This window comes from Oncorhynchus gorbuscha, linkage group LG12 (genome assembly GCF_021184085.1).
Source record: "Oncorhynchus gorbuscha isolate QuinsamMale2020 ecotype Even-year linkage group LG12, OgorEven_v1.0, whole genome shotgun sequence".
Classification (NCBI taxonomy): Eukaryota; Metazoa; Chordata; class Actinopteri; order Salmoniformes; family Salmonidae; genus Oncorhynchus; species Oncorhynchus gorbuscha.
In genome coordinates, this window is record NC_060184.1 from 48,254,859 (window position 1) to 48,281,747 (window position 26,889).

Below are 26,889 nucleotides of genomic sequence, written 5' to 3' on the forward strand. Positions count from 1 at the left end.
GGAGAGGGGTGGTATCAGGGTAAAGACAGCTGATACAGTAGCTAGCTAGACTTACTGACGGTACCTTGCATTGGTCAGATGTTTTTGGTGCCGAAACAACACACTGACTGTTTTTCACACATTTTAATAGGGCATAATGTCTCTATAGTTCTGTATTCTCACCTATATTAGAACAATGAATATTCATGATGTGTCTCAAATGGCACCTTATTCCCTATATAATGCATTTCAAATAGTCTGCGTAGCCATTTGATTAGATGTTCAGGAGTCTGATGACTTGGGGTAAAAGCTGTTTAGAAGCCTTTTAGACCTAGACTTGGCGCTCCGGTACCGCTTAACGTGTGGTAGCAGAGGGAACAGTCTATGACTAAGGTGGCTGGAGTCTTTGACCATTTTTAGGGCACACCGACTGGTATAGAGGTCCTAGATGGCAGGAAGCTTGGCCCCGGTGATGTACTGGGCCGTAAGCACTACTCGCTGTCCAGGTGTGAAAGGGCAGAGTGGAGTACAATAGAGATTGTGTCATCTGTGGATCTGTTGGGGTGGTATGTAAATTGGAGTGGGTCTAGGGTTTCTGGGATAATGGTGTTGATGTGAGCCATGACCAGCCTTTCAAAGAATTACATGGCTGCAGACATGAGTGCTACAAGTCGGTAGTCATTTAGGCAGGTTACCTTAGTGTTCTTGGGCACAAGGACTATGGTGGTCTGCTTGAAACATGTTGTAATTTCAGACTCAGACAGGGAGAGGTTGAAAATGTCAGTGAGACACTTGCCAGTTGGTCAGCGCATGCTCGGAGTACACATGCTGGTAATCCATCTGGCCCAGCGGTCTTGTGAATGTTGACCTCTTTAAAGGTCTTACTCACATCGGTAGCGGAGAGTGTGATCACACAGTCGTCTGGAACATCTGATGCTCTCATGCATGTTTCAGTGTTACTTGCCTCGAAGCGAGCATAGGAGTTATTTAGCTCATCTGGGTGGCTCGTATCACTGACCAGCTCTCGGCCGTGCTTCCCTTTGTAGTCTGTAATAGTTTGCAAGCCCTGCAACATCCAATGAGCGTCGGAGCCGGTGTAGTACAATTCCATCTTAGTCCTGTTTGATGGTTCGTCGGAGAGCATAGCGGGATTTCTTATAAGCTTCCGGGTTAGAGTACCGCTCCTTGAAAGTGTCAGCTCTACCCTTTAGCTCAGTGCAAATGTTGCCTGTAATCCATGGCTTCTGGTTGGGGTATGTACGTACAGTCACTATGAGGATGACATCATCAATACACTTACTGATGAAGCCACTGATGTGGTGTACTCCTCAATGCCATTGAAAGAATCCCAGAACATATTCCAGTCTGTGCTAGCAAAACAGTCCTGTAGTTTAGCATCTGCTTCATCTGACCACTGTTTTATTGACCGATGGACTGGTGCATCCTGCTTTAATTTCAGGAGGATAGAATTATGGTCAGATTTGGTCTAGAGTTTTTTCCCCCCTCTGGTTGCACATGCTGATAGAAATAAGGTTAAACTGATTTATTAAGTTTCCCTGCATTAAAAGTCCCCAGCCACTAGGAGCGCCGCCTCTGGATAAGCATATTCCTGTTTGCTTATGGCGGTATACAGTTCATTGAATAGTGGTTTTAGTGCTGGCATTTTGTGCTGAATAGTGGTTTTAGTGCTGGCATCAGTCTGTGGTGGTATGTAGACAGCTACGTAAAATACAGATGAAAACTCTCTAGGTAGATAGTGTGGTCTACAGCTTATCATGAGATACTCTACCTCAGGTGAGCAAAACCTTGAGACTTCCTTAGATATTGTGCACCAGCTGTTGTTTATAAATATGCATAGGCCCCCGTGTCTTACCAGAGGCTGCTGTTCTATCCTGCCGATAGTGTATAACCTGCCAGCTGTATGTTATTAATGTCGTCGTTCAGCCACGACTTGGTGAAACATAAGGTATTACAGTTTTTAATGTCTCGTTGGTAGAATATGTGTTTTCAGTTCGTCCCATTTATTTTCCAGCGATTGAACGTTAGCTTGCAGTACGGATGTAAAAGGCTGATTAGTCACTCGTCGCCTGATCCACACAAGGTACCCCGATCTCTTTCTGCGAAATCTCAGCTTCTTTCTTCAGCGAATGACGGAGATGAGGCCCTGTTCGGGTGTTTGGAGTATATCCTTCCTGTCTGACTCATTGTACAAAAATGATTTGTGCAATTCAAGATGGGTAATCGCTGTTCTTATGTCCGGTAGCAGCAACATTATGTACAAAGTAAGGTACAAACCATGCGAAAAAACAAACAAAATAGCACGGTTGGTTAAGAACCAATAAAATGGCAGCCATTTCCTCCTGCGCCATCTTCCTAGTAAGGACTATAGATCAAAGTGGGACAAAACCCAAATGTTGTCTTGCTCAAAATATATCTTCATAAACAAAAAGGCACAGGGCGAACCCAAAGTGAAAAATATAAAGTACTCAGGAAATAGTAGGAGAGATTCCTCTCAGGAAAACAAGTAACATTTACAATGACCGACAAAGACAAATGGCAGAGGGAGTAAAAATACAGTGATAGAGTGGGGATTGGAACCAGGTGTGTGTAATGATGACGAGGCAAGTCCGGGGTTGATGAGTGAAGGACGTTCGCCAGCAGTAGGTTGGGCAGCAGCTAGAAGACCGTCAACTGCAAACACCTGAGCTAGACAGGAGGGGGAGCCAAAGCGAAGGCTGGTGTGACGAAATTTAACAACAAAAAACATACTTTTTGCAGTATTTCATTACTTTAACCTGTTATGGCTGCAATCCCCCCTATCGGGATAAGTGTCATCAACAACCACTGAATAGCATAGCGCTACATACAATAATATTACTATAAATATTTATATTCAGGAAATCACAAGTGCAATATAGGAAAACACAGCTTAGCCTTTTGTTAACGTCTTGCGTCGAGCCAACCTGGATCCGGGATCATGCTACAGCCTCAAGCCCATTACCATAACACAACGTTAACTATTCATGAAAATCGCAAATGAAATGGAATCAATATGCTAGCTCTCAAGCTTAGCCTTTTGTTAACAACACTGTCATCTCAGATTTTCAAAAATATGCTTCTCAACCATAGCAAACTAGCATTTAGCATTTAGCGTTAGCATTAGCATTTAGCGTTAGCATTAGCAGGCAACATTTTCACAAAAACTGTAATATATCGAACAATGTCATATGGCTTTATAAAATAATTATTCTCACTGATTTACTGTATAAACGTCCCATTGTATTCCAGGAATTTCAGTCACTTAACATTGATTTAGCCACACCAGATAAATTACTAGAATTCAGGTATAAACTAGCAAATCTGTTACATTTATGAGATTACAATGGTAGAGCTACAGTATGCCTTTACATGAATATATAATACTTTGAGCCTTTCTCCCTATGCATAGTGTACTGCAAAACCAAGTGGGCCATTTTACAGTGGGATTGAAAAAGGGTTTGAGTTATAGGGTCCAGGGAGGGACTGCTGTTCTTCCGCTTACCTTGCCTGGTGTCTCCTTCTGCAGATGACTCTAGTCACTGGCCTGCACCCCAAATAGCACCCTATTCTCTACATAGTGCACTACTTTTAACCAAAGTGGGCCATGGTCAAAAGTAGTGCACTATATAGGGAATAGTGTGCCATTTGGGAAGTTGCCTGGAGGAACTGGGGGCTTTCAACAGGGACTCTGATTGATATCAGCTCTAGTGGGACATTGCTTCCCACCCAATTGCCAAGTGGCAGGCTCTCTGTTGGACACAAACCGAGAGAGGGAAAAATAAATAATAAATAAATTCTGTGGTAGCTCTCTTCCCTTATGGCCTGATTCTGCCTCTCTGTTCTCTTCTTATTTTTCTCTCGCTCTCACACTCCCTTCTTTGGGGACAATTTGTCCTAGTTTCAGCTCTCTGAGGAAGATTTGTGACAGGTGTTTTCTCGCTCTCTCTCTCTCTCTCTCTCTCTCTCTCTCTCTCTCTCTCTCTCTCTCTCTCTCTCTCTCTCTCTCTCTCTCTCTCTCCTTCCTTCTCTCCCTCACCACATCCAGATGTTCGTCGGAGAACGATCTATGAGTACCATCGTGTGGAGCTGACAAAGACCAAAATCACCAACTCTACAGCAGTGGAGATGATGCCTCTACCGAGTAAGATGGATTCCTCTCAATAGACATGGCTCACGATATGATATATGATGATGACAACACAAGTAGACCCCCATGAACTAGTCTAGATTCTAGACCTTGTCATAGGTGAAATATAGAGGGGTCTGTTCAATGTCTGCCTGATAGATTTATCCTCAGACTGTATCCCATCATTTCAGGGACACCTGTGTGTCAAACTCCTCTCTTTTGAGAATGATCTGTTTGCATTAGCAAACTACAACTTTCTAATTATCCACATATGGATTTCTATGTTGGTTTTGACTTGTTCAGCTCTGGGCCCATATGTATCAGGCGTCTCAGAGTTGGTTTTCTAATTTCACGTCAGTTGTTTAGCCTTTTAGATCACAATGCACAAGATAACATGGACAAGGGAGACCTGATCCTGGATCAGCAATATGGCCCCAGTTTTGCATCATCAAACACAACATTCTAAGTTGAATTTTTACTTGTTAAGAGCTCCGGACCAGTGTTGTGAGTCAGCAGACATGGGTGTGTTGTAACATATGTGTGTTGTAACATATGTGTGTTGTGATGTGTGTGTGTGTTGTGATGTGTGTGTTGTAACATATGTGTGTTGTAACATATGTGTGTTGTGATGTGTGTGTGTGTTGTGATATGTGTGTTGTAACATATGTGTGTTGTGATGTGTGTGTGTTGTGATGTGTGTGTTGTAACATGTCAAAAACAAATAAAGATGCATTTGTCACATGCGCCCAAATACAACAGGTGTGTTGTAACGTGTGTGTGTGTCGTTTTCCCTCCCTAGCGTGTCTCCAGTTCACCAGCTGTGACAGCTGCATCTCCTCCCAGATCAACTTCAACTGCAGCTGGTGCCACCTCCTACGCAGGTCAGACAATCCTCTATACCCCTCTTGTCTTTGTCTCCCTCTCAAATGGCACCCTACTACCTAAATGGCACCCTACTACCTACTACCTACTACCTACCCTACTACCTACTACTACTTTTGACCAGGGCCATTTGGGACACGGGCCAATGTCTTTTTCTCTCTTCCATCCAACACTAAATCTTTCTGTTTATCTTCCCCTCATTCTCCGTCGCGCGGTCAGTCCCTCTGTCCTCCCTCTCCCTCCTTCCAATGTTGCTATTACCTCTCGTCACTCAGTACCCCTGACATGCTAGCTAGCTACTGAGTGTGAGGTGTATGTATCACATCTGGCTATCATATGGAGTCTGACCCTTCCCTTCCAGTGGACTATTCCCTCTGAGCTCAATTACGGCATCCGGAATGGCAACCTATTCCCTATATAGCGTGCTACTTTCGACAATAATCCCTGGTCATAAATATAGTGCACTATTAAGGGGATCACGTGCCAGTTGGGACGAAGTCAGTGAGTCCTGGTGACGCTCTGTTGGTTTCTCCTCCTGATGATGTGCAAAGGAAAGGCAGGTTGGATTAGCAGAGAGAGAGAAAAGCATGATATTCCACCCGTTATTCTTGTTTTTGCGACCTAGACATCCGCTCTCTCACACCTACTCTGTCTCCCCCCCCCTCTCCCTTCTCTTCCCCCTTCCCATCAACCATTTGTCTTTCTCTTTCACACCCTCGCACAAAAAGTTAAATATTGGAGACCGTGTAAAATGTTATTGCACAAATGGTGTATTTCCTGCCTTGTGTGATGTGAACGATGTAAGTTTGGACAACATTGTGGGAGTGCTGTTGGGGCGTTGTTTCAGCGTTTGATCCAAGTTACAAGCCATTAGTTATCAAGTGCACTGAACAGTTCTGGGCCTCAGTTCTTGGAAAATGTCTGCGGAGTTAGCGGAAATGATGTGCTCAGTTGGACTACTATAATTCCTTCTCATACTGTATGTCTCTACACATTGACCACTTCCTATTCCCCACATTGTGCGCTACTTTTGTAAAAAAGGGTGCCATTTGTGAAGAAGCCTTTAAGTGGCTTATGCACCCATCATTGAATGACCCCACAGTTATTTTAAACATATCATTTATCCCTACAAGGGCCTCTGGGAATTTATGAGGTGCCAAAAGGTCAGGGTTTAGCTTTTTCCTCTGTCTCCTCTCTCCATCAAACTATACCTCTACTAATAATACAGTCATGTGTGTTTACATTTTACTTACTGGTGGCCCTGGGAATCAAACCCATAATCCTGGCACTGTGAGCGCAATGCTCTACCAATTGAGCCATACAGGACCACAATCTACATGTATTCTGTATCCCTCAGAGCTGCGGAGACAATCTACATCTGAATTATAATGGCCTAATTATGCTGCCTTTTAATGAGATAGAAATGTGCGCGTGCTGCATCACGCGGTTGGGGCTCGCTCCATCCTTTGTATCCCTCAACAAAAAACTTCAATCGAAAAGGCAAACGAATACACAGTTTGAACAAGCCAATTTAAATGCGTTGCAGCATTGTTGGGCCGCGGGTTAATGAAAGAGAGACACCTATGATTTTAGAGAACGGCTGTAATGAACTATATCTCCCTCTCCCTGGCTTTACTCTCTTTCTTTTTTATCTGCCTTTCTGATTCTCTCCCCTCTCGCTCCCTTTCTCTCGTTCCCCCACTCTCTGGAAAGGTGAATGCTGGGTTTTTTATCCCCCATTGCGTTTCAGGCTAAATCAGCTTGTTGCTGCCTCTGATGTATGCAAGCTGAGTGCTGGGCTGGGTTGGAAAATAAAAGGCGTGTTGGAGCTAATAAAGCATGCAAGGCATTGCTATGGACCAGCGACTGGCTGTGGTTGCCCATATTGCTGAGCGCTAATTTGGTGAGAAGAGGCGATCGGTGCGGGATTTGTTTACAGTAATATCAAAATGACTGCCACCACGTCAAAGGTGGAAGAGGCTCCAAAGACGAAGAGTGTTGCTTTTTAAAATACAGTTGTGGCCACACTGTATTTTATTCAATCACATTGCATCGTTTGTGGGAGATAGATTGTGTGCCGTGCCAAGAGTGTAATGATGGTCTCACCATTCCTACACACTCAGATTAGTAGCTCTAGCTTGCATAGCGTGCCCAACTTGATCTAGCTCGCCCAGCTTGCATAGGAATTGAAAAACTGTATGGTTGAAGGAGATGGGGGGGGTGGCTAATAAATCTGGCTGCACATCTGGCTGGCCGATTTACTGCGAATTGAGAAATTATGTGACTAGACTCAACAAAATGAAGAAAGAAACTGTATTACGAAGCCAAGATCAATGATATAAAGAATAATGGAGTACTTTAAATTAAATTATGGGCAGGTAGACAAATTCAACTCCATCTTTCATTTAATCAGATGGCTTATTCGTCACAAAACCATTTGCTGTTGACAATTATTTGAACGATTACTTCATTGGCAAACTGGGCAAACTTACGTAGGAAATGCCAACAACGAACAGTGAGCAAACGTATTTATGCATAAAAAAAAATGAATAATGACAGAAAAGCATTGTAAGTTAGAATTTTGTTTAGTTTGGGAGAGGTAAAATAAATACACATATATAAATATTGCTATCGCTTCTGAGGATGTTAGCTGACTCTATAGCCACTCATATATGTCAAAGCTTTAATCTGAACCTAGAGGAAAGTGTTAGTCCTCAGTCCAGGAGGGAAGCCAAAGTCATTCCATTTAACCAAAGAATGGTAAAGTGGCCTTCACTGGTTCTAACAGCTGACATATCAGCTTGCTGCCAGCTGTTAGTAAACTATTGGGAAAAATTGCTGCTATTTCTCTGTAAACAAATGATGGTGAACAAAAATATAAACGCAACATGCAACAATTTCAAAGATTTTACTGAGTTACAGTTCATATGAGGAAATCAGTCAATTGAAATAAATAAATAAGTTGAGGACTTGGTGTTACCTGAGATTGTAAATTGTCACGGTCAAAACACATTGATTCGATAGTTGTAAAGATGGGGAGAGGTCTGTCTATGATAAAGAGATGCTCTGCGTTTTTGACATCACACTCCACAATGCAAGTCCTTCAGCTTGATCTTATCTTGAATATTGCCCAGTCATATGGTCATGTGCTGCGAAGAAAGACTTAGTTAAGCTGCAACTGGCCCAAAACAGAGTGAAATCTTAATTTCTATTTTATTTTTGTATTTCCTTTTTATATTTTTGGGGCTCCATCCACCACTCCACCTCTTCGGGGGATAAAAATACACTTTGTTTTTCAGCATGTTCTGAAAGAGCTGCAAAATCTGGACTCCTAAAAATCAGCTGGGCTAGACAATCTGGACCCTCTCTTTCTTAAATTATTTGCCACAATTGTTGCAACCCCTATTACTAGCCTGTTCAACCTCTCTTTCGTGTCGTCTGAGATCCCTAAAGATTGGAAAGCTGCCGTGGTCATCCCCCTCTTCAAAGGGGGAGACACTCTAGACCCAAACTGTTACAGACCTATATCTATCCTACCCTTCCTTTCTAAAGTCTCCGAAAGCCAAGTTAACAAACAGATCACCGACCATTTCGAATCCCACTGTACATTCTCCGCTATGCAATCTATTTTCTGAGCTGGTCAAATGACTGCCTCGCCTGGTTCACCAACTACTTTTCAGATAGAGTTCAGTGTGTCAAATTGGAGGGCCTGTTGTCTGGACCTCTGGCAGTTTCTATTGGGGTGCCACAGGGTTCAATTCTCGGGCCAACTCTTTTCTCTGTATACATCAATGATGTTGCTCTTACTGCTGGATATTCTCTGATTCTGTATACTTCTGACCCTTCTTTGGAGACTGTGTTAACAAACCTCCAGACGAGCTTCAATGCCATACAACACTCTTTCGGTGGCCTCCAACTGCTATTAATTGCAAGTAAAACTAAATGCATGCTCTTCAACCGATCGCTGCCCGCACCCACCCGCCTATCTAGCACTACTCTGGACGCTTCTAACTTAGAATATGTGGACAACTACAAATACCTAGGTGGCTGAAATACCTAAGCATCACCAATCCAAAATTGAATCTAGAATCGGCTTCCTATTTCGCAAACAAAGCATCCTTCCCTCATTCTGCCAAACATACCTTTCATCTACAAGACCCTGCTAGGTAAAGTCCCCCCTTATCTCAGCTCGCTGGTCACCATAGCATCTCCCACCTGTAGCACACGCTCCAGCAGGTATATCTCTCTGGTCACCCCCAAAACCAATTCTTTCTTTGGCCGCCTCTCCTTCCAGTTCTCTGCTGCCAGTGACTGGAACGAACTGCAAAAATCTCTGAAACTGGAAACACTTATCTCCCTCACTAGCTTTAAGCACCAACTGTCAGAGCATCTTACAGATTACTGCACCTGTACATAGCCCACCTATAATTTAGCCCAAACAACTACCTCTTTCCCAACTGTATTTAATTTATTTATTTATTTTGCTCCTTTACACCCCATTATTTTTATGTCTACTTTGCACATTCTTCCATTGCAAAACTACCATTCCAGTGTTTTTTCTTGCTATATTGTATTTACTTTGCCACCATGGCCTTTTTTTGCCTTTACCTCCCTTCTCACCTCATTTGCTCACATTGTATATAGACTTGTTTATACTGTATTATTGACTGTATGTTTGTTTTACTCCATGTGTAACTCTGTGTCGTTGTATCTGTCGAACTGCTTTGCTTTATCTTGGCCAGGTCGCAATTGTAAATGAGAACTTGTTCTCAACTTGCCTACCTGGTTAAATAAAGGTGAAAAAAATAAAATAATAATAAATAAATACCCTCGTAAAACTGACCATCCTACCGATCCTTGACTTCAGCAATGTAATTTACAAAATAGCCTCCAACACTCTACTCAGCAAATTGGATGTATTCTATCACAGTGCCATCCTTTTTGTCACCAAAGCCCCATATACTACCCACCACTGCGACCTGTATGCTCTCGTTGGCTGGCCCTCGCTTCATTTTTTGTTGCCAAATCCACTGGCTCCAGGTCATCTATAAGTCTTTACTATGCCATAACTCAGCTCACTGGTCACCCTAGCAGCACCCACCCGTCATCAAAGGTACACTTCAACTATGACAGACAAAATGAAAAAAAAAATCTAGACAATCACATTGTAGGATTTTTTATTAATTTATTTGCAAATGATGGTGTGGAAAATAGGTATTTGGTCACCTACAAACAAGCAAGATTTCTGGCTCTCACAGACCTGTAACTTCTTCTTTAAGAGGCTCCTCTGTCCTCCACTCATTACCTGTATTAATGGCACCTGTTTGAACTTGTTATCAGTATAAAATACACCTGTCCACAACCTCAAACAGTCACACTCCAAACTCCACTATGGCCAAGACCAAAGAGCTGTCAAAGGGCACCAGAAACAAAATTGTAGACCTGCACCAGGCTGGGAAGACTGAATCGGCAATAGGTAAGCAGCTTGGTTTGAAGAAATCAACTGTGGGAGCAATTATTAGGAAATGGAAGACATACAAGACCACTGATAATCTCCCTCGATCTGGGGCTCCACGCAAGATCTCACCCCGTGGGGTCAAAATGATCACAAGAACAGTGAGCAAAAATCCCAGAACCACACAGGGGGACCTAGTGAATGACCTGCAGAGATCTGGGACCAAAGTGACAAAGCCTACCATCAGTAACACACTACGCCGCCAGGAACACAAATCCAGCAGTGCCGGATGTGTCCCCCTGCTTAAGCCAGTTCATGTCCAGGCCCATCTGAAGTTTGCTAGAGAGCATTTAGATGATCCAGAAGAAGATTGGGAGAATGTCATATGATCAGATGAAACCAAAATAAAACTTTTTGGTAAAAACTCAACTCTTTGTGTTTGGAGGACAAAGAATGCTGAGTTGCATCCAAAGAACACCATACCTACTGTGAAGCATGGGGGTGGAAACATAATGCGTTGGGGCTGTTTTTCTGCAAAGGGACCAGGATGACTGATCCGTGTAAAGGAAAGAATGAATGGGGCGTCAGATTTTGAGTGAAAACCTCCTTCCATCAGCAAGGGCATTGAAGATGAAACGTGGCTGGGTCTTTCAACATGACAATGATCCCAAACACACCGCCTGGGCAACGAAGGAGTGGCTTCGTAAGAAGCATTTCAAGGTCCTGAAGTGGCCTAGCCAGTCTCCAGATCTCAACCCCATAGAAAATCTTTGGAGGGAGTTGAAAGTCCGTGTTGCCCAGCAACAGCCCCAAAACATCACTGCTCTAGAGGAGATCTGCATGGAGGAATGGGCCAAAATACCAGCAACAGTGTATGAAAACCTTGTGAAGACTTACAGAAAACGTTTGACCTCTGCCATTGCCAACAAAGGGTATATAACAAAGTATTGAGATAAACTTTTGTTATTGACCAAATACTTATTTTCCACCATAATTTGCAAATACATTCATAAAAATCCTACAATGTGATTTTCTGGATTTTTTTTCTCTCATTTTGTCTGTCATAGTTGAAGTGTACCTATGATGAAAATTACAGGCCTCTCTCATCTTTTTAAGTGGGAGAACTTGCACAATTGGTGGCTGACTAAATACTTCTTTGCCCCACTGTATATTTCACAGGTCATCCCCAAAGCCAACTCCTTCTTTGGCATCCTTTCCTTCCTGCTGCCAATTGCTGGAACGAATTGCAAAATCACTGAAGCTGGAGTCTTATATCTCCCTCACTAACTTTAAGCATCAGCTGTCAGAGCAGCTATCCGATCATTGCACCTGTACACAGCCCATCTGTGGCCTACCTGGTTAAATAAAGGTGAAATAAAATAAATAATTAATCTTTAAAGGATTGCGGGAAAAAACAATGTAATATATGTTAGAATAATACTACAATGTAACAAAATGTGGAAAAAGTAAAGGGGTCTGAATACTTTCCGAATACACTGTTGTCACGCCCTGACCACGGAGAGCCTTTTTATTCTCTATTTTGGTTAGGTCGGGTGTGACCTGGGGGGGTTGTTCCTATCTAGGTGTTTTATTTCTATGTTGGCCTGGTATGGTTCCCAATCAGAGGCAGCTGTTTATCGTTGTCTTTGATTGGAGATCATATTTAGGCAGCCATTTCCCCACTGTGTTTTGTGGGATCTTGTCTTGAGTTAGTACCTGTTGCACATCTTATGTTACGGTTCGTTGTTTATTTCCTTATTGGTTTGTAAGTTTCACAAGAAAATAAAGATGTGGAAGTCAGAGCACGCGGAACCTTAGACCATCTCTCCACACAGCCGTGACAGAAGATCAAACCACGACAGGACAAAGCTGCGTGCCCAGGAGGAGAGGGTATCCTGGACTTTGGATTAGATATTGGATGGGAAGGGATCCTGGACTTGGGAGGAAATCCTGGAAGGACAGGATCGCCTTCCTTTGCGGCAGACGCAAGGAGAGAAGGGAGGACAGCGACGACCCCGGGGTTCGCGGCCACAAGGAGAGCCCAAAAGACAGCCCAATTTGTTTTTTGTGGGAGAGGCATACGGGGTGGTCGGCGGCGCCGAGGAGTGAACCAGAGACAACCTGGGAGGAGATAGAGAGGTGGTTGAGAGTACCAGAGCCCGCCTGGGAGTCTATGGAATAGTGCGAGGAAGGATACCGGAGAATGGAGTTGGCGAGGAGAATGCGGCAACGCAGGCGTTTGGAGGAGCGTGTCACCAGTCCGGTGCAATCTGTGCCGGACCCACGCATCAGGCCTCCAGTGCGCCTCCCTAGTCCGGTACATCCTGTGTCTCCTCCTTGCACTCGCCCTGAAGTGCGTGTCCCTAGTCCGTGATGTCCTGTGCCTGCTCCTCGCACTCGCCCTGATGTACGCCTCCACAGCCCAGTACGTCCTGTGCCTGCTCTCCGCAATTGTCATAAGGTGCGTGTCACCAGTCCGGTACCACCTGTGCCAGCTCCACGCACCAGGCCTCCAGTGCGCCTCCCCAGTCCGGTATGTCCTGTGCCTATCCCCCGCACTCGCCCTGAAGGGCTGTGTCACCAGTCCGGTGCCACCAGTACCGGCCCCACGCATCAGGCCTCCAGTGCGCCTCTCCAGTCCAGTACGTCCTGTGTCTCCTCCTTGCACTCGCCCTGAAGTGCGTGTCCCTAGTCCGTGATGTCCTGTGCCTGCTCCACGCACTCGCCCTGAGGTGCGTGTCACCAGTCCGGTGCCACCTGTGCCGGATCCATGCACCAGGCCTCCAGTGCGCCTCCCCAGTCCGGTACGTCCTGTGCCTGCTCCCCACAATCGCCCTGAAGTGCGTTTGACCAGTCCGGAATCAGCATATCGAAAATCTTTTCCCCACTATTTTGCAACCTGTATGGCGCCGCAGTCAAGGTAAAACAGATGTATATATAATTATAATTTTTCTGTGGGGGGGATTTAAAAAAGGGCAGACAAACAAGTTCTCTACCTTCTTCACTTGCCTCCTCCATTTTTTTGGTGTAATGCCGCAATCAGTTGGTTGTAATTTTGGATAGGGCAAACAAAGAAAAAAAAGAAACAAATGTTCCATAAAGAATGTTTTTTTATGATCAATTACTATATTTGAATATAAACATATTATTTGTTGTAATATTTGTTCTGTCTTTTCTGGAGGATGAAATTGAAATTTGCCACCACCTTTGTTTAAGAAAGGGCGATATTTTGAAAAAGGTTTCATTTTCAATGGAAAAATGCAGTCTTTGGGACTGGGGGGCAGTATTGAGTAGCTTGAATAATAATAGATTTTGATAGAAAACACTCTGAAGTTTCTAAAACTGTTTGAATAATGTCTGTGAGTATAACATAACTCATATGGCAGGAACAAATCCAACCAGGAAGTTGGAAATCTGAGGTTTTTAGGTTTTTCAAGTCTTTGCCTATCCAATATACAGTGTCTATGGTGTCATATTGCAATTCCTAAAGCTTCCACTAGATTTCAACAGTCTTTAGAACCTTGTTTCAGGCTTCTACTGTGAAGGGGGAGCGAATGAGAGCTGTTTGAGTCAGGTGTCTGGCAGAATGCCATGAGCTAAATCATTCGCATGGCTGTGAGAGGTAGCTGCGTTCCTTTTCATTTCTAAAGACAAAGGAATTGTCCGGTTGAAACATTACTGATTATTTATGATAAAAACATCCTAAAGATTGATTCTACACATCATTTGACATGTTTCGACGAACTGTAATATTTTTTTATTTTTTATTTCACCTTTATTTAACCAGGTAGGCTAGTTGAGAACAAGTTCTCAATTGCAACTGCGACCTGGCCAAGATAAAGCATAGCAGTGTGAACAGACAACACAGAGTTACACATGGAGTAAACAATTAACAAGTCAATAATACAGTAGATAAAAGGAGAGTCTATATACATTGTGTGCAAAAGGCATGAGGAGGTAGGCGAATAATTACAATTTTGCAGATTAACACTGGAGTGATAAATGATCAGATGGTCATGTACAGGTAGAGATATTGGTGTGCAAAAGAGCAGAAAAGAAAAGAAATAAAAACAGTATGGGGATGAGGTAGGTAAAAATGGGTGGGCTATTTACCAATAGACTATGTACAGCGGCAGCGATCGGTTAGCTGCTCAGATAGCAGATGTTTGAAGTTGGTGAGGGAGATAAAAGTCTCCAACTTCAGCGATTTTTGCAATTCGTTCCAGTCACAGGCAGCAGAGAACTGGAACGAAAGGCGGCCAAATGAGGTGTTGGTTTTAGGGATGATCAGTGAGAACACCTGCTGGAGCGCGTGTTACGGGTGGGTGTTGACATCGTGACCAGTGAACTGAGATAATGTGGAGATTTACCTAGCATGGACTTGTAGATGACCTGGAGCATATAACTTTTTAAACTTTTTGTTGGAACTAAGCGATCACGCATTGAGCATTTGGATTACTGGGCTAAATGCGTGAACAAAAGCAGGTATTTGCACATAAATTATGGACTTTATCGAGCAAAACAAACATTTATTGTGGAATTGGGATTCCTGGGAATGCATTCCGATCAAGATCATCAAAGTTAAGTGAATATTTATAACGATATATCTGACTTTTCTGACACCTCTCCTTTTTTGTGGCTAGGTGCTGACCTAACATAATAGCAAGGTGTGCTTTTGCCGTAAAGCCTTTTTGAAATCTGACACAGCGGTTGCATTAAGGAGAAGTTTATCTATAATTCCATGCTAAACACTTGTATCAATGTAACATTTATCAATGTTTATTATGAGTATTTTTGTCATTTGATGTGGCTCTCTGCACTTTCACCGGATGTTTGTTTGAGACAATGCATTTCTGAACATAACACACCAATTTCAAATTATGTTTATCTTTAAAATGGTGTATAATACTTGTATGTTTGAGGAATTTTAATTATGGGATTTCTGTTGTTTTGAATTTGGCGCCCTTCAATTTCACTGGCTGATGGCGAGGTGGGATGCTACCGTCCCACATATCCCAGAGAAGTTAACTCAAAATCCAATTTGAAATATAGGTTTAATAATAATCAAAAAACATTTGGCATTGAATTGTATACACTGAGTGTACAAAACATTAGGAACACCTGCTCTTTCAATGAATGACTGACCAGGTGAATCGAGGTGAAATCTATGATCCCGTATTGTGGTCAGTTGTTAAATGCACTTCAATCAGTGTAGATGAAGAGGAGGAGATAGATTAAAGAAGGATTTCTATGCCTTGAGACAATTGAGACATGGATTGTGTATGTGTTCCATTCAGAGGGTGAAAGGGCAAGACAACAGTGTCTTTGAACAGGGTATGGTAGTAGGTGCCAGGCGCACCGGTTTGGGTCAAGCACTGCAACTGTGCTGGGTTTTTTACACTTCCCATGTGTAACAGCAAGTGTCCACCACCCAAAGGACATCCAGCCAATTTGACACAACTGTGGCAAACATTGGAGTCAACATGGGCCAGCATCCATATGGAACGCTTCAACGCCTTGTAGAGTCCATGCCCGGACGAATTGAGGCTGTTCTGAGGGCAAAAGGGGGTGCAATTCAATACCAGGGAAGTGTTCCTAATGTTTTTTACCCTTAGTGTATTTGGTTTCAACAAATGTAGTATTTTTCAATTGAGAAAATCTAACTCATTTCCTTGTTACCAGTTGAGGCTGATCCAGACTCATTTTTGTAGTGTTCAAGAGAAACCAATGAGTCTTTTAAACACAGTATAGAAATGCATCCTCTGTACCGTGAAAGAGGGTGGAGGGGGGAAATGAAGACCAAACTAAAATATTTTCCAGATGTATACATTTCTATTCAAATGAGGCATCTCAACCCATTTATAATTAGCAGTGTGGTGTCTGAGTGAATGTTGGAAGGAAGGTCTGGTATGCATTCCAAATGGAACCCTATATAGTGCCCTACTTTTTTATTAGGACCCATAGGGGAATGGGTTGCCATTTGGGACGCAGTTGGTCTCAGAGGCTGGATGGCATTGAGGTTAAACCTAAATGGGAAAGGATCTGGAGGGACTGGCTGGACCTGTGTTGTTGTGATATCCTGTCTCCGACTCTCTCCCTCTCTCCTTTCGCTTCTCCCAGGAAAACATAGGGAAAACGAGGTGGATTTACCAGAGGAATCTGTCTCGACTGATTGGACAGATGATTTTAACAGCCAAAACTGTGAAATCCGGGGAGCGTGGGCTGATTAGAGAGCAGAGAGAGATGGAAATGGACTCCTCTTCTTCCTCCACACCGAGAGCTTTGCCATAATAATATCCACCATGCAGGGCTAATGGGAGTTATAGGATCTGATGAGAATAAGGATGGATGATAACTCGGCCTGTCTGCCTGCCTGGCAATGGTAGATTGTGGGTGGAGATTTGTAATAAATGAAACGGTATCAAACACATGGAAAATTAAGTACCTTCCCATCTATTCCATTCCAGGCGTTATGAGCCCATCGTGTGATATCTCCGCCAACCAGCCGCCACTGCTCCATGTCGATTAGATTTGGTGGGTTTATGCTATTGTGTTTGTAGTCTTGCAGGTTTTTGAGAGGTGTATGAAATTGGCTTACCACCTCCTCCATTGGTGATATGGGTGAGCAGACATCTTTCTCTGACTTCAGAGTATCAGACGGGAGAGAGAGAGAGAGAACCAACTTTCCCTCTGTGTCAAAATCGAAATAATGTCAGAGAGGGCTTACAGAAAGAGAGAGGAGAAGAAAAGAGAGTGATAGGGAAGGGGGAGATATTAGTCATTATGATCTGTGAACAAGAGGAAGAATGAGCAGTTGCCCCTGATCAAAGGCTAGCCCACAGAGTTTATTCGTCGCCTCGGGTTGGGAGGCGTGACACAGGCATTACCTATTCTCCCTCATCCACCTTTTCCCTTTCCCATTTCCTTTCACCCCCTCCACCAACCCCAGTACTCTGAGCAGTCTGACCCGGTGAACTTCCTCTTCACAAATCCCACCCATACTCTAATAATCATGGGCTGTTCCCCCTTTGGACTTACTGTATTTTGGACTCCCAGAAAGGTGGGGGGGGGGTCTGATTGGATTATTTTGGTTTCATGTAACATCTGCAGGTCTACAGAGCTGGATGTATCTGTTAGTATAATTTATCCAATCCATCTTTGATTGCGGTTTATCCTTTTTAGTGATGCATGTCGAGTGTTCATGTTCCTAAGCTCTTTCAGAATGTCCTCTCATCTGGTTTCAGGTGTTCCAGTGGGTTTGACCGCCATCGGCAGGACTGGGTTGATAACAGCTGTCCTGATGAGGTGAATATCATCCTGGCTGATGGAAATGACTAGATTTCTATTATGAATAGCGAGTGAGTGGGTATATGGTGGGATGTGTGTGTGCGTGTGTGTGTGCGTGTGCATCTGCTGTAATGTTTTTTCTGTGTGGCTGCCAGGTTGATGGATGCTCTGGTCTGCTACATGCAGGGGGAAAGGGATGCCTCAGTTACTCCTCTCACGATCTAACAATCTAACTATCTAACTAACTAACTATCCATCTCTCACTCTCTCTTATTTGAAAAGTACCAGTATTTCTACCTTGCGTGAGAAAGAGGACTCTTGTATGCTGTCTTGCAGACCAAAGACAAAAGCTGTGATATCATCAGCACCACACAACTCGATCCATTCATCACCACGTTAGTTGCCAAAACAACAGGCCAGAGCAGACGCCGAGGAGAGACCACCACAGCCGGAGCCTCCTCGTCCACATCCCGACCCCCAACCAGCGTCCCCACTGAAGGTAAGACAACTAATATATGCCCCAAAGCAGACAACTCCAACCAGTGACTTGAGTACTGGTCAGGTCACATGGTCAGGAAAAACAGTGTCTTGCTCAGTTGGCACAAAAAAAGTTTTTGTTATTTTTTTAATTGAATCTTTCTTTCACTAGGCAAGTCGGTTAAGAACAATTTCTTATTTACAATGACGGCCTACCAAAAGGCAAAAGGCCTCCAGCGGGGACGTGGGCTGGGATTTAAAATAAAATATAAAACAAAACAAAACACACATCACGACAAGAGAGACGACACAACACTAAATAAAGATAGACCGAAGACGACAACATAGCATGGCAGCAACTCAACATGACAACAACATGGTGGCAACACAACATGGCAGCAGCACAACATATGGTACAAATATTATTGGGCACAGACAACAGCACAAAGGGCAAGAAGGTAGAGACAACAATACATCACGCAAAGCAGCCACAGCTGTTAGTAAGATTGTCCATGATTGAGTCTTTGAATGAAGAGATTGAGATAAAACTGTCCAGTTTGAGTGTTTTTTACAGCCCGTTCCAGTCACTAGCTGCAGCGAACTGAAAAGCTGCAGCGAACTGAAAAGAGGAGCGAACCAGGGATATGTGTGCTTTGGGGACCTTTAACAGAATGTGACTTTGCAGAACAAGTGTTGTATGTGGAGGATGAGGGCTGCAGTAGGTATCTCAGATAGGGGGGGAGTAAGGCCTAAGAGGGTTTTATATATAATTAAGCAACAATACATGAGACTAGTGCTGGGCGGTGACTCTATGTTTGATAATGGTATTTCAATGTTTAGTTTGTTAAATGTGATACGCAACTCTGGCGCGTGCAATGTCCGTTTTTATAGTTTACTCCATTTGCTGCTTGAGTCATCTTTCTCCCTCTCCTCCTGCTGTGTGCCACTAACTACACCAAGCCCTTTCCTATGTCACTCAAGGAAAGAGCAGTTGCTCGACGGCACTTTCTTGCCGTTCACTCTGCATGTTCAGATGGATGCAACAAGATGTTGGTGACATGCTGATTTCCACAAGCGTTTCTATAATTACGCTATTAGTTTGTATATCTTACTGTCTACAAACTACGGTCTGTTATTTTGTCTTTTCTTAGCAAGTTGATGATAAAATAAATTGTGTTAGTCGCTAATTCTAATCAATTGCTAGTTAGCTGGCTAGCTAGCTTGCTAAATGCACTAAGAGTCAGAGCAAATATAGCTAGCTAGTTAATACAGCCTGGTACCTGTGCTGGTGTAGGCCTAGATACGCATGTTGTTTGTGCAACAGTATCTTCTAAAACAGAGAGAAATAAGCGAAGCTACATGAGGTAAGAAAACATGCAATGTACAGTCTAATTAGGGTCACCTGGAAACACTGACCAACACTTTGGTTCTGACCCTGCCAATAATTCCTCCCTGGCTTATTCATTCGTTGTCATGTCAAACAACAATGAATTCAAAGGGCTGCCCACGATATTCCAATTATAGAATTTGAATAATTCATTCTATTTCCATGATTCGATTGAAACAGTATCAGAAATCCTGATTAAAATCACTTATCATGTATATGTTGCCACCCTAGGGTCATGAACTACTCATAAAGCAAACTTAGAACTTGTATTATTCAAAAACATAAAATACCGTCAAAAATGTCAAAAGTATTGTGATATGATATTTTGGCCATATTGCCCTACATGAGGCCATGTGTTAGGACATTTTTATCATGGCTGTGACGTGGTTAGAACACCCCAGCCATTATAAAAATATCATAACACATGGACTCAAGTGTATTATTGCTTTTATACAACAGGTTACCAGAATTGGTTGTCAAGTGCAATTTTAGGCATTCTCTGGTCGTTAGTTTTATTCATATTGACTGCCAATGTAAGGTAAAACTACCCCAGCACTGGTTGATAGTTACAGAACTTTTCAGGTTGCTATGGCAAAAAAAAAGGTTGCTATGGAGGCTCTTACCCTCTTACAGCAAACACAATCACTTCAGACTGAAGCTGGAAAGACATAAAACTAGATGCATTTAGTTTTGTTTGACCTATTTTTCTATTGACATTTCATTGTACACTGAACAAAAATATAAACGCACCATCAAATCACATCCAATCACATCCGCTGAATACAACAGTGAAATGCTTAAAAATCCCTTAACTAACAATGCAGCTTTAAGAAAAAATAAGTATTAAGTAAAAAATCAGTTAAGAGCAGCAGTAAAATAACAATGGCGAGAGCTATATACAGGGGGTACGGGTACAGAGTCAATGTGTGGGGGCACCCGTTAGTCAAGGTAATTGAGGTAATATGTACATGTACGTAGAGTTAAAGTGCCAAACGTTGTCTGCCATCTGCCCAGTACAGTTGAACCTGGGATTCAGCCGTGAAGAGTACACTTCTCCAACTAATAAGTGGTCATCGAAGGTGAGCATTTGCCCACTGAAGTTGGTTACGATGAATTCAGTTTGGCATGGCAAGCAGTACCGGAGTACCAAGTCTAGGACAAAAAGGCTTCTCAACAGTTTTTACCCCCAAGCCATAAGACTCCTCAACAGGTAATGAAATGGCTACCCGGACTATTTGCATTGTGAGCCCCGCAACCCCTACTTTTTACCATGCTGCTACTTTCTGTTTATCATATATGCATAGTCACTATAACTATACACTCATGTACAGCCAGACTAACCGGTGTCTGTATGTAGCCTCGCAACTTTTATAGCCTCGCTACTGTATATAACCTGTCTTTTTACTGTTGTTTTTCTTTACCTACCTATTGCTCACCTAATACATTATTTTTTGCGATATTGGTTAGAGCCTGTAAGTAAGTATTTCACTGTAAGGTCTACCTACACCTGTTGTATTCGGCGCACATGACAAATTAACTTTGATTTGATTTGAGGTCAAGACCCATGGTGGACAGCTCTGGTGGACATTCCTGCAGTCAGCATGCCAATTGCACACTCCCTCAAAACTTGAGACATCTGTGGCATTGTGTTGTGTGACAAAACCTACAGTGGCCTTTTATTGTCCCCAGCACAAGATGCACCTGTGTAATGATCATGCTGTTTAATCATCCTCTTGATATGCCACACCTGTCAGGTGGCTGGATTATCTTGGTAAAGGGGAAATGCTCACTAACAGGGAGGTAAACAAGTTTGTGCACAACATTTGAGAGTAATAAGCTTTTTGTGCATATGGAACATTTCTGGAATCTTTTCTTTTAGCTCATGAAAAATGGGACCAAAACTTTTATATTTATATTTTTGTTCAGTATATACACTACATGGCCAGAAGTATGTTGACACTTGCTCGTCGAACTCTCATTACAAAATCATGGGAATTAATATGGAGTTAGTCCCCCCTTTGCTGCTATAACAGCCTCCAATCTTCTGGGAAAGCTTTCCACTCGATGTTGAAACATTGCTGCTGGGACTTGTTTCCATTCAACCACAAGAGCATTAGTGAGGTCAGGCACTGATGTTGGGTCATTAGGCCTGGCTCGCAGTCAGCGTTCCAATTAATCCTAAAGGTGGTCGATGGTGTTGAGGTCAGGGCTCTGTGCAGGCCAGTCAAGTTCTTCCACACCAATCTCAACAAACCATATCTGGATGGACATTGCTTTGTGCACAGGGGAATTTTCATGCTGAAACAGGAAAGGGCCTTCCCCAAACTATTGCCACAAAGTTGGAAGCACAGGATCGTCTAGAATGCCATTGTATGAAAAACAGGCCCAGACCCTCCACCAAACTTTACATTTGGCACTATGCATTTGTGCAGGTAGCGTTCCCCTGGCACCAGCCAAATCCAGATTCGTCCATCAGACTGCCAGATGATGAAGCATTATTCATCACTCCAGAGAACATGTTTCCACTGCTCCAGAGTCCAATGGCGGCAAGCTTAACTCCCCCCCAGCGCCTCAGCATTCGGCGGTCCCGTTCTGTGAGCTTGTGTGGCTGAGCAGTTGTTGCTCCTAGACGTTTCCACGTCACAACAGCAACACTTACAGCTGACTGGGGAAGCTCTAGCAGGGCAGAAGTTTGACAAACTGACTTTTTGGAAAGGTGGTATCCTATGATGGTGCCATGTTAAATGTCACTGAGCTCTTCAGTAAGGCCATTCTACTGCCAATATTTGTCTATGGTGATCACATGGCTGTGCGCTCGATTTTATACACTCGTCAGCAACGGGTGTGGCTGAACTAGCCGAATCCACTCATTTGAAAGGGTGTCCACATACCTTTGTATATATAGTGTATATCCATAAAAAATTAGGCGGATTCATGAATTCGACTGGCTAAGAAAAGCTGCCTGTCTGTCTCATCCTGACCTGTTCACTACTATGGGACAAAGTGGCAGCGGTGGGATATGGTGGTGGTGGTACTGCGTTGCTAGGTAACAATGGCACTTCTTATGAATGTGCTGGCCATGTGTATGTTGTCTAGTGTAATTCTGGGCAGGATAGACTCTGACAATGGGAATTCCAAACCACCCGTTGTATAAAACTAACATAAATGGAGTCACAATATCTGAAATTGTCCAATGAGTTAAGCTTGTTTTCCGATGCAAATGTTTTTCTACAGTGAGTCTTAATCCTGAGACTACCTTCGAACAGAAGGGTAGGCTAAGAAGATTTGATGGATGTGCTGTTGGGACGTTAAGTAAAACAAAGTACCCAGTACATTTTCTCAGCCACTCCTCAGTAAAAGGCACATGACAGCCCGCTTGGAATTTGTCAAAAGGCACCTAAAGGACTCTCAGACCACGAGAAACAAGATTCTCTGGTCTGATGAAACCAAGATTGAACTCTTGGCCTGAATGCCAAGCGTCACATCTGGAGGAAACCTGGCACTATCTGTACGGTAGAGCATGGTGGATGCAGCGTCATACTGTGGGGATGTTTTTCAGAGGTAAGGACTGGGAGACTAGTCAGGATCGTGGGAAAGATGAACGGAGCAAAGGACAGAGAGATCCTTGATGAAAACCTGCTCCAGAGCGCTAAGGACCTCAGACTGGGGTGAAGGTTCACCTTCCAACAGGACAATGACCCTAAGCACACAGCCAAGACAATGCAGGAGTGGCTTTGGGACAAGTCTCTGAATATCCTTGAGTAGCCCAGCCTAAGCCAAGCTTGAAGCGTCATGCCCAATATGACGCAAGGCTGTAATCGCTGCCAAAGGTGCTTAAAAAGAGTACTGAGTAAAGGATCTGATTTCTTATGTAAATGTAATATTTCCATTTTGATAAATGTTCAAACATTTCTAAAAAACGGTTTTTGCTTTGTCATTACGAGCCTAGTTGGTTAAGCCACAGAAAAAGAAAGGAACATTTTTTCAGACGAGTGCTCCGATTTCAGAGTACTTGTCTGTGTGCCAGAGCGCAGAATAACTGATGAAATTTACAAACGCTCAGCTCCCGTTTAGTATGGCCTTTGTCAGAAAACGTTGGCAAAAAAGCGTAATGAAATTGTTGCCAATAGCACAGTTGCAGTCACCAATGCTCTGGATAACAAAAAAACAGCCTAACCTGCTCTGCTAGGGAGAGTAAATGGTCAGAGTGGGGTATTCTCAGATTTGAGTATGGAAGTAGCTAGCCAACGTTAGCCAGTTAGCTTGGGTGCTTGACTGCGAGTAAAATGGTTCGAGTGAGTTTGGAAGTAGCTAGCAAGCTAGCCAACATTAGCCAGTTAGCTTGGGTTCTTGACTGCTGTTGTTAGGTCAGATCAACCTGACTCCTCGCCCAGAGCGTCCAGTGTGCGCTCAGAACACCCCCCTAGAGCGAAATGCTCAACATTTACGAACGGACAATCTGACAACGCTCTGATTTTACAAACACCCAGAGTGCACTCTGCGCACATTATGGCACTCCAGATTGAATTTACAAACACACCCGTAGTATAAACCAGCCTTTAATCTTGGAATCTTTGGTTGTTTAGTACATGGCCTCACATGTGAATCCTTAAAGAGCTGGGTGGGACTAAAGCTTAAGAGGGTGTGAACAATGCTGAATGGGTGTAGACAAAGAAGAGCTCTCCAGTAGGTACCAAAACATTCAAGGGCCATTTTCTCAAAAGGGAGGTTTATCAACATTCAAAGCAGAATTACTTACACTACAGTTGAGGAACAATGGGTATGATACTCATATGTGGAAAAAGTCAAGGGGTCTGAATCCTTCCCGAATGCTCTGTATAACTTCTCTGCCTCTTTCACTGTTTCTTCAGTAAGAAACAGTGAAAGAGGCAGAGAGGTTATACAGAGCATTCGGGAAGGATTCAGACCCCTTGACTTAGAACTATCCGGATTGTTTTCCTTGAGCACCAAATGCACACTAGATGGTAACAAATGATGCAAGGCATGCAAGCTGTGTTTTACCCAACTAAACATTGCAGATTGAATTAGGAAAACATCTCTAAAATCTTGACATCCACACAGAAAAATAATCATGATCATTCCTTTCTTTCCTGCTGATGTCAGGAGAAACGGTGAAGTTCTCCTTCTAAGTTGCGCTGCGGTCTAAGGCACTGTATCTCAGTACTAGAAGCGTCACTACAGACACCTTGGTTCGATTCCAGGCTGTATCACAACCGGCTGTGATTGGGAGTCCCATAGGGCGGCTCACAATTGCCCCAGCGTCATCCAGGTTTGGCCGGTGTAGGCCGTCATTGTAAATAAGAATTTGTTCTTAACTGACTTTCCTAGTTAAATAAAGGTTAAAAAAACTCCCCCAGAGAAACTTGAGCTAATTAGAGCTGAAAATGCATCCCAAATGGCACCCTGGTCCCTATGTTGTGCACTACTATTGACCAAGGCCCATCGGGAATAGGGTGCTATTTGAGGCACACTCTGAATTGATTACAGCCATTTACACTTCATTGCCCTGATGTCAAGGGAAATTAAAACGTCCAGCCACGTATGTATTGAAACAAATAGCTAATTCATCTTCATCAGCTTCACATATTACCCACACACGGTATTGACTCGAATGTTAGATGTCTGTAATTCACTTCAACTGTACCATTCATTTTCCTCATGAAAAGTAATATGTTCAACTTAATGCCCCTGTCACTCTCTGCACAATCACATTATGCACTTTAATCATGACTAAAAGCCTATGCAGGGTGTATTTTCTGTCCGGTAACTGGTACATCCTGAAGTTGATCATTGACTAATGTGTTATGGGTTGGGATGCCTGGGAGATACACAAAGCCTACACTGTGCTAATGGACAACTTATCATCTCAAGGATCCACTCTTGCTAACGCCAGAGAGAAAGAGGTGTAGACAGCTAATTATGTCGCATTCATTATGATATGTAACAGCTTTTCTACGGGTGCGGGTGACTGATGATGTATTATAGGAATGCACCATTGTAGGAATATGCAACCACAATGAGGAAGGTTAGATTGAGGGATGTAGGTCCCAAATGACATACTGTACATATGGCACCCTATACATACATATACATACATACACACACACACACACACACACACACACACACACACACACACACACACACACACACACACACACACACACACACACACACACACACACACACACACACACACACACACACACACACACACACACACACACACACACACACACACACACACACACACTCTTACAAAAAAAAGGTGCTATCTAGAACCTTGAAGGATTTGTTGACTGTCCCCATGGGAGAACCCTTTGAAGAACCGTTTTTGGTTGCAGGTAGAACCCTTTTGGGCTTCATGTTATACCCTTTCTACAAAGGATTCTACATGTAACTCAAAAAGGGTTCTGCCTGGAACCAAAAAGGGTTCTCCTATGGGGACAGCCAAATAACTATTTTTTCTAAGAGGGTAGTAGTTTAATGTAGAGTGGTAAAAGCAGAAGAATTTAGTGTGCTCTCTGACATGAAAAATAGTTTATATGGTAAGGTGCTCTTTGGTTTCCCAGACTTGTGGAATTGATGAAACAATGAAGGCTAAACCTGTAGACAGACTGCATGTTTTGTTATTGCAGAGTGGTGTTTAAAGGTGGTTGGAGTGGTGAGTTACAGTAGAGTTTCTGCCTGTGAGTTCTGGGTTCTAGATCCGGCTCCAGTCGGTGATGATCTCTAAAGCAGATGCCCAACGTTTTGGCTCTCAGTACCCCACACTACACAAACTCCAATGACATCCAGCTATACTTTTCACTGTTCTAAAGTAATCATTTTAGGATTTTGTCCTAGGATTCTGTATGGCTTTCCACTGCGAGGGCAGGTTTTCATTTCATGGATCTGAGGGCAGGGTTTCATTTCATTCTCCTCATCTCTGTCTTATGTTTATTGTTTCAGTCCTTGACCTTTACCCTCTTATGCTCTCCTTGGTAGATATACCTTCTCTCAGACAATGTTAAAGAGGCAATCTGGGATATGAAAAACAACAAAGCTCATGAGGCATCTATAAATTATATTCTTCAAAATTGCTATTTATCATTCAAATAAACATCCCCAAATGGATGTACCAATCCCAGTTTTCCCCTTTTAGACTTTGGTGATATGAGCATAGATGCCTTGAATGCTGGAGAGAGGTGGAGAGGAGTGTGAGAGAGGTCCAGCTGAGAGACGAAAACAAACCCC

General features: G+C 43.2%; 1 protein-coding gene across 1 annotated transcript in view; it reads left to right on the forward strand.

Moving 5' to 3' along the window:
• The window catches only part of LOC123991088 (plexin domain-containing protein 2-like), a 172,038-nt gene that overhangs the window by 127,807 nt on the left and 17,342 nt on the right, over positions 1-26,889 (forward strand). The window contains exons 8-11 of the mRNA XM_046292284.1: positions 4,064-4,159; positions 4,944-5,025; positions 17,726-17,786; positions 18,105-18,267. Coding sequence (XP_046148240.1) covers positions 4,064-4,159; positions 4,944-5,025; positions 17,726-17,786; positions 18,105-18,267 — 402 coding nt within the window. The remainder of the gene's footprint in view (positions 1-4,063; positions 4,160-4,943; positions 5,026-17,725; positions 17,787-18,104; positions 18,268-26,889) is intronic.